General features: G+C 35.2%; 1 protein-coding gene across 1 annotated transcript in view; it reads right to left on the reverse strand.

Moving 5' to 3' along the window:
* Positions 1-8,518, reverse strand: part of LOC106873158 (uncharacterized) — a 121,184-nt gene that overhangs the window by 11,410 nt on the left and 101,256 nt on the right. The window contains exons 29-32 of the mRNA XM_052966834.1: positions 6,830-7,057; positions 4,924-5,120; positions 2,131-2,264; positions 1,780-1,913 (exon numbers count right to left, since the gene is read on the reverse strand). Coding sequence (XP_052822794.1) covers positions 1,780-1,913; positions 2,131-2,264; positions 4,924-5,120; positions 6,830-7,057 — 693 coding nt within the window. The remainder of the gene's footprint in view (positions 1-1,779; positions 1,914-2,130; positions 2,265-4,923; positions 5,121-6,829; positions 7,058-8,518) is intronic.

The following is an 8,518-nucleotide window of genomic DNA, read 5'->3' on the forward strand; positions in this document are numbered from 1 at the left end:
CATCGTTTAAGGTCCGCTTTCCATGCTAGCATGTGTTGGACGATTTGACTGAGGACTGGTGAACCAGATGGCTACACCAGGCTCCAATCTGATTTGGGCAGAGTTTCTACAGCTGGATGCCCTTCCTAATGCCAACCACTCTGAGAGTGTAGTGGGTGCTTTTACGTGCCACAGGCACAAAGGCCAATCAGGCGGTACTGGCAATGGCTACGCTCAAAATGGTGTATTTTATGTGCCAACTGCACAGGAGCCAGTCCAGCGGCACTGGCAACGATCTCACTCGAATGTCTCTACAAGTGCCACCGGCACAAGTGCCAGGAAGGTGACACTGGGCCCAGGTGCCAACCCACTCCATTCTACTCTCCTCATACCTTGAACAGATCACCTGGACTCTTTATTTCTGCGATCTCTTTTCAGATCCTGTTCATCATTCTTTGCTTTCCCTACTAACTCTCAGAATGCTCTGCTCCACCCTTCTTTCATGCTTTAACCCCTTATCTCCTGGCATAAAGCCGATCACCACCTCTCTTAGGGTTTGTAGTCTTGTGAGCTGCATGGCAACCTCAGAAATGTTGGTAGTATGAAAAAAAAAACAAAACCACCCAGTACATACTGTAAAGTGGTTGCTGTGAGGAAGGTTATCCAACTGTGGAAGCCATGTCAACACAGACATTGTAGAATGATGCAGTCTGTGGGCCCATCAGATCCTACCAAACTATGCAATCCATGCCAGCATGGAACATGGATGATGATGATATATTCTACTTGAAGAAGATATTTCAATATTTTCAACTACAAAGTGTTCCATAAGCTATTCCTAAGTTATTTACAATGTACCTGTTGCAGGCACAGCTTTATAGTTACAAATTTTGCTTTCCACTCATAAGGTTTTGGACTCTGTCCCAGTGACACTTCAAACAAGTGTCTTCTACTACCACCTTAGGCCCACCCAAACCTTGTGAGTGGATTTGGTAGATGGAAACTGAAAGTAGCCTGTTGTATATATGTATACATATGCATTTGTGTATGCATGAGTGTGTATGTGAGTGTGCGTGCATGTCTGAGAGTGTATGTATATCTTCCTGTCTTGAGACCATGTGTCAGTCGTAAACAAATGCCACCATCATACTACTGGTGTCCTTTCTTTCCAATCTACAGCAAAAATATGTCTGGTCATGAGGGTATCTTTTATCATTTATGTTTTATCTTTTACTGTGGCCATGCTGGGGCATCACCTTGAAGAATTTTTAGCTGAATGTATTGACACCAGAACTTATCTTTTATAAGCATGGTACTTGTTCTGTTGGTCTTTTTTGATGAACCACTAAGTTATGGGGGACATAAACAAACCAGTACCGGTTGTCAAGTGGTGGTGGGGAGGGACAAACACAGACACAAAGACACTTACACATAGATATATAGATATATACACATATAATACAGGCTTCTTTCAGCTTCCATCTTCCAAATTCACTTACAAGATTTGGGTTGGCCTGAGGCTATAGCAGAAGATACTTGCCCAATGTGCCATGCAGTGGGACTGAACCTGGAAGCATATGGTTGAGAAGCAAGCTTCTTGTCACACCTGTACCTCTATTAACTTACTTGGAAATGAGTGAGTTTTGGTAAGAGGATAGGCACTCAGAAGATCTGTTTCAATAGATTGTATCTGACTCATTGCAAGCATGGAAAACTGGATATTAAAATGATGATGAAGAAGAAGAAAATGATGAATATACAAAAGTCTTATTTTAATATGTTAAAAATGATAGAACTCACTCTGTGACGATCTCCTAAAGCAGATTCGATGCCTTCTGTTAGAATTTTAATGAATGTTTCTGATTTGCTCATCATAACTATTAACTTATAAAGTTCAGAATTTTCAGAAATGAGCATGCCAAATTTATTGTCACCTGTAATAGATATAATATTGTATTTATTACTTCATTAATTGCAATAATTCATTAATGGATAAAACTATTAAGAAAAACTGAAGAAACCAACTTTATTAAGTACATGTATATAAGATAAATATATTGAAAATATTGACCATAGGTCAAACTATAACACCATGAAAAATATTTCTGGATTGCAAAACATGAGAACTAAAACAACTATATAGTTCCTTACCGGTAAGAATTCTCTCCAAATTTAAGTTGACAAGTTTCAAAACTTGTTCCTCAAGTATTATAGCATGTTCATAGTCTTCTGGACTTACAAAGATCTCACTGATCATCTTATGAATATAATTTATGTATTGAAAACTAGAAAAGAAATAGAGAAAAAGACATTGTATAAAAATATCAGTTTTGGTATAATTACATCTTATCTGAATAGCACTTTGTGGTACAAGTTCACAATTTTAGGACATGAGTATAATTGACCAAATTAAACCCACTCAGTGTATCTCTGAGAGAGACAGGGAGAGATAGAGAGGGAGAGAGAAAGAGAGAGAGAGAGATGGAAAAAGAGAGAGAGAAAGATGGGGAGAGATGGAGAGAGAGAGAAATAAATATTATTTAATATTTTCTTCAGTGATATTTTGTTTCTGTCACTCATTGGAACATTGGACAAAATGCTTTGTGATATTTACTTCCAGCTTTTTACATTCTCATCTCAAATCTGACCAAGTTCAGCTTTGCTTTTTATCTTTCCAAGGTCAATATAATCTAGTACTAGTCATATTCTTTAAGCAAGAGATTATAACTGAGAATCCTGAATGAATTTTCGTAGAGCTACTTGCTCTTTAAGGATTACCCTACTGGTCACTAATTTTCTGTGAAAAAAGTGACTCCAGGTTTTAAATTAAAAAAACAAAAAACTTCATGATGGAACACAAATCCTATAATTAATGGGATATATGGCATGTCTGACATTATGTCTACCATGGTCAACAGAATAAAAATATATTCAATCAAATTATTGGGAAGATGTATCTTATGTAAATACATATTTGGGGGCTTCTGCTATATATTGGTTTCTTCTGACATGCATAAATATTTAATATTTTAAAGAAAAGAGAATTAAGGAAACATGATATTCAAAGTAATATTTATCTCCACTTATATGTGGACATTCAGTTAAAACAAACTATACTGCAGCAGTTACCATGAGAAAAACTCTCATACTGGCTTTTGGTGCAATATGAGAGTATAGTGCAACAAGAGTGCATTTTGCTCCAAAAGTCAATATGAAAGTTTCTCTCATAGTAACTACTGTTTTAACAGAACATCCATGTTTAAGTGGGGATAAATATTACCTCTTGATATTAATACTGCTTATATATATAGCTTTCTCAAGGGCATTACTGGACTAATTGAAATGCAGTAATTCCTATCTGCGACTGACATATGACACAGGAACTTATCTCTGACTCTACAGAATTCCTTTCAGTTTAACTCTGTATATCATTCATTAATTAGCCATTGGACAAACAAACATCTATATTTTGAAAATAGTTTCATGGCTAAGTCAGTGAAAGATGGGCTGTAATCATAATATTTTTAGGCAGAAGAAAGAGAGGAAATTATCCTCAGACTTGGCCTAAATGCTTGCAATAAAGTGAACTTTTCTTATGACATGTAAAGCCATGTAGTAGTGTTAAATGGGTTTCAGATTCTAGTCTGAGTTTCAACACTTTCTCGCAACTAAATTTCACTCTTGTGGTTTTAGTTAACCTGAAACTAAACCCAAGGAACCATAAATGGGAATCAAATTTGAAACATGTAGTTGTGGAGCAAAATTCTTAACCACATTGCTATATCTGGCCAGACCGAGTGTTTCATATAAAATCATATAATTAAAATGCTTAAAGGTATTTGTTTATATATTCGATAATGTTTATGATATCTGATTGTACAAAATGAAAATAAAAGAATAACATTGTGTAACAAAATTTTTATTTCTTTTTGTTTTTGGTCAGTAAATGTTATATTTGTATTTGCTTCTATCTAGAAATCAAAGGAAATGACTACTTTCCCCTTCAAACTTTGCTTTAGTGACCTGGATATCACTGTTTCGAAACTGACTTATTTTCCATTACCTTTCAGACAGTTTCAGTGCTGAGTTGCTGAAGCAAAAGTATCGTTATAACAAATATTCTGCTCAATATCAGAGATTTGTTTGTCATTTGCTTGACCTTAACCACTTGAGCATGTCCCTTAGTGGCTGACAATATGTGCATCTCTGATGATAAGCAGGAACAGCTGGGGAGCATCATAGTCAGATGTTGAGAGGGATTCTTTGGGGTGTGAATAAATGCAACAAAAACAAAGTTGAAGGAAACATTAGCCATTGTTCACACTTTCTAGGGGTAAGCAAATAGGAAATGACAGTTGCTATTCAAGAGCAAAAATCGTATTACACAGTACAATCCACAATACAGAGTCATATATTTCCAGTATCTCATTTAATAATGGTTTCTAATATGCAACAGCTGTGATACACACCACCACTGGATAAAAAGTAAGAAAGCCTTACACTTCTAGTATTTTGAGGGAAATGTATGAATGTCACTACTTCATGGCATTCACTTTCTCTGATAGATAAAGGACTTGACCAAATAGAAAAGAAAACTGATAATAAAGTAGTTGCCATAATAGTTTTTGAAATTATCATGAATTGTTTCATCAGTTATAATTCCCAGAACAGGTTTTGGATTATGTTCATATTCGAACATGTTAATGATACTTTCCATTATTAACCCTTCTTTTTTGTGTTAGTCATATTTTTAATGTATGTATGTATGTTTTTTTAAATGGGTCAATGTGTTGTGTACATATAGTCTTCTCTGACTGCTTCTTGCTCAGTGTCTCTGAATACTTAGCACCAGGAGTTTTAGTGCAATAATGATTCACTCTTGAAGACAGGAAAATAATCTTAGGAAATGAAACTTGATTAATTTAGTAAAGTAAAAATTTATACCTTTCTAGGTCAGAGATATTTGAAGACATATCTAAAAATTCTTGCATCATGGCATCCATTTGTGGTTTTTGTTTCATCCATAGACTTAAAGGTTTCCACATGTCCATACTATTTGGAACCGTTGACATAGCCATCATTTTCTTCCACAAATTCTCTACAGTGGTCAACATTGAAGAAATACTGGGTGGTTTTGGAGACTTAGAAATAAAAATGATATAAAAATTATTGTTTAAATCATAAAGAAAGAAAACATAGGTCACTTTTTTTTATTTATAAAGACACCATAGATGTGTGTGTGTTTCTTGAATATCATGTATAATATGAGGCAACTATATTGTCTATCAAATCTGAAGAAGTTAATGTTATGATATTGTTATTATTGTTCAGTTGTCTTAATAATAATAATAATAATAATGGTTTCAAATTTTGCCACACGGGTAGCAATTTTGGGGAAGAGAATGAGTCAATTACATTGATCTCAGTGTCCAACTGGTACTTATTTTATTGACCTCAAAAGGATGAAAAGCAAAGTCAACCTCAGCAGAATTTGAACTAAGAATGTAACAACAGGCAAAATACCACTAAGCATGTTGTCCAGTGTGCTAACAATTCTGCCAGCTCACCACCTTAATAATAATGTTAATAATAAATGCCCTGGTGTAATACCAGGAAGTGGCTTGCATGGCTTCTCTCTGATCTTCACTGATTGGAAGTGTTATCTTGTACATGTGTTGTTTTGATGTAAAAGACAACAGTAAATATTCTGCTCAGTATCACAAATTTGCTTGTCAGTTGCTTGACCGTAACCAGTTGAGCATGTCCCTTTGTGACTGACGATATGTGCATCTCTGACCATGAGCAGGAGTAGTTGGGGAGTATCATTGCCATGTGTTGAGAGGGATTCTTTAGGATTTGAATAATTAATCCCTGGAAACATGGGTGTTTTGTTCATTCATCCTTAAACAACACTTATTTTGAGCAAGATGGGCCACCCAGCTTGAAGGAAATTCTAACAGGGCCCCACCGGCAAGGTCGTGCACTGTTTATCTTAATATAAGGTCACCATGTCGTGCACATATGGGTGTGATGCATGTGCCTGGTGTACTCTTATCAGACAGGTAGTCATGATGGGTATACTGGGCTTCGTATATTTTACCCCAGTGTCATTTTCTACTATAGGCACAAGGCCTGAAACTTTAGGGGCGGGAGCTGTCTTAGTGTATAAGTTGTCCTAACACTTTTGGACTAATGTGTGGGCTGTGTTATATTATTGGTGGTGATTCTGTTGAGTATGTATTGTGTGAGAGTGCTATTCTATTAGGTGGTGATTGTATATGTTACATTTTGTGTCTAGAGTGTTGTATTTGAGTTATACTATTGAACTAAAAGTGACAGCCGGCTGTGCCCATCTTTTGGGCTGTGGGTAATGTTGTGAGCCTTAGTATACTTGTCCATATACCCTATAATCATGCATAGAATTTTATTTATTATTAGTAGCATTTTTATTTTCACATCCAGTATCTTGTTCATTTCACTTTCAAAATCCCTGTAGTTCAACAGTTTCTCTACCTCCTTCCAGGTGATGTTATATTTTATATAGAAGGGATACAAGATATCTATGAAAGTGCAGAACTTTTTATTAGAGTCTTCAATAATTATGTCTGGAATTTCAAATGATGATAACTTCCTTGTTATCATACACTATATTTGGAATCTATTTACATAATTTCTTATCCATTTTTACAGTGAAATGTAAGTGTATTGCTAAGTGAATTTAACTGATGACTTGATTATGTCTGCAGATATATTTGAACTTGGTGAAGACTGGGCAACTAGAAATGATGTATTCAATTCATGTTTATTAAACAAAGCTTTAATTATATAACACACTTCCAAAAAAACTTACAATTGATAGAGGCTGCATATCAATTTGCATAGCACGATCCGTTGGCAGAAAATTTTTCATTTCACTTTCAAGGGCGTCGTAATCCATTCGACACATGACTCTTATGAACTTGTTCAAGTCAAACGAAATACAGGTGGGTATTGCAAATCTTTGGTAGTTAGCAAAATTACAAATTTTGCCACTCATTTCTTGGACAGAAGAAGAGCTTAAAACTTCCATGATAGGTTTCTGCAGGTAAATGTAAAATAAAAATAATATCTATTACTATAATACATATTGATATTTCATCTGTGGCTGTAAGTCAATATATGAAATCAATATGATTAAAGGAAGGTCATATATGTTCTTTTGACAGGCTGCAACAAAATCTTTTAAGAGGAAAGAAATATTGTCAACTGAATAATCATTTAACGTCCATTTTTCATGCTGGCATGGGTTGGATGGTTTGACTGAAAACTGGTAAGCTAGGGAGCTGCATTAGGTTCCAATGTGATTTGGCATGGTCTCTATGGCTGGATTGCCCTTCCTAACACCAACTTCTCCAAGGGAGTAGTAGGTGCTCTTTATGTGTCACTGGTATAAATAAGTGCCAGTTGCAAAGCACCAGTATTGGCCACAACTACAATCTCACTTGGCTTGACAGACCTTCTGAAGCATGGTGCATCACCAAAAGTCTCAGTCATTTGTCACTGCCTCTGTGAGGCCCAATGTTCAAAGGGTGCTTTTTATGTGCCACTGGCACAGGTGCCAGTTGCACGACACTGACATCAGTCATGACTGCAATTTCCCTTGGCTTGACAGGTCTTCTCAAGCACGGCATATCACCCAACATTTGAAGGGTACCTTTTACATGCCACCAGCATGGGTGCCAGTTATGTGGCAATACGTTTTAAAATCAAATACCAGAAAAATAAAGAGCAAAAACCAAGTCTGGTGAATTTGAATTGAGAATATAGAAATAATGAAATAAAATATTTGAAGGCTTTGAATTGGTACACTACTTCTTTCAATCAATGTACAACTTTACAGAAAGCCATATATACTAATAATTTATTTCTACTTCTAATACAGGTGTGGATTTGGGCACTTGTGTTTTTATATGAAAATACAAACAAATGCAATATTATTATTATCATCATCATGATCAATATCATTTCTATTTTTCCTGTAGGTTGGTTATAATTTCCTAAGACAGTATTCTTTGACTGGATTCCATTTCTGAAACAACCCTTTATTTGTTTTTCAAGTAAGGTACTGTATTCTCTGTTTTCACATATCTAACCACTGCTGTTTAGACATAAATAATGTCACCCCATTAAGCAGTGTCAATGTAAATGCATACAGATATACAGACACACAGACAGGCATTCACAAACACAGACACACACACACACACACATATGTCTGTATAAAAATACATACATATATATGTGTGTGTGTGTGTGTGTGTGTATGTTTGTATGTGTATATATATATATATATATATATATATTTGTATATATGTGTAAATATATGTGTATATATGTATGTATGAATATGTGTGTATATATGTATGTATGTATGTATGTATATATGTATGTCATTGTTCAGTTTTATTTCAAGATTTCTTGCCAATAGAGAAAGAGCTGGTTTCTAACCTAGATCCAAGGCTCCTTCATTTGAATTTCAACATCAACAACAAGGTATTTT

This window comes from Octopus bimaculoides, chromosome 1, assembly GCF_001194135.2.
Source record: "Octopus bimaculoides isolate UCB-OBI-ISO-001 chromosome 1, ASM119413v2, whole genome shotgun sequence".
NCBI classification, from domain to species: domain Eukaryota; kingdom Metazoa; phylum Mollusca; class Cephalopoda; order Octopoda; family Octopodidae; genus Octopus; species Octopus bimaculoides.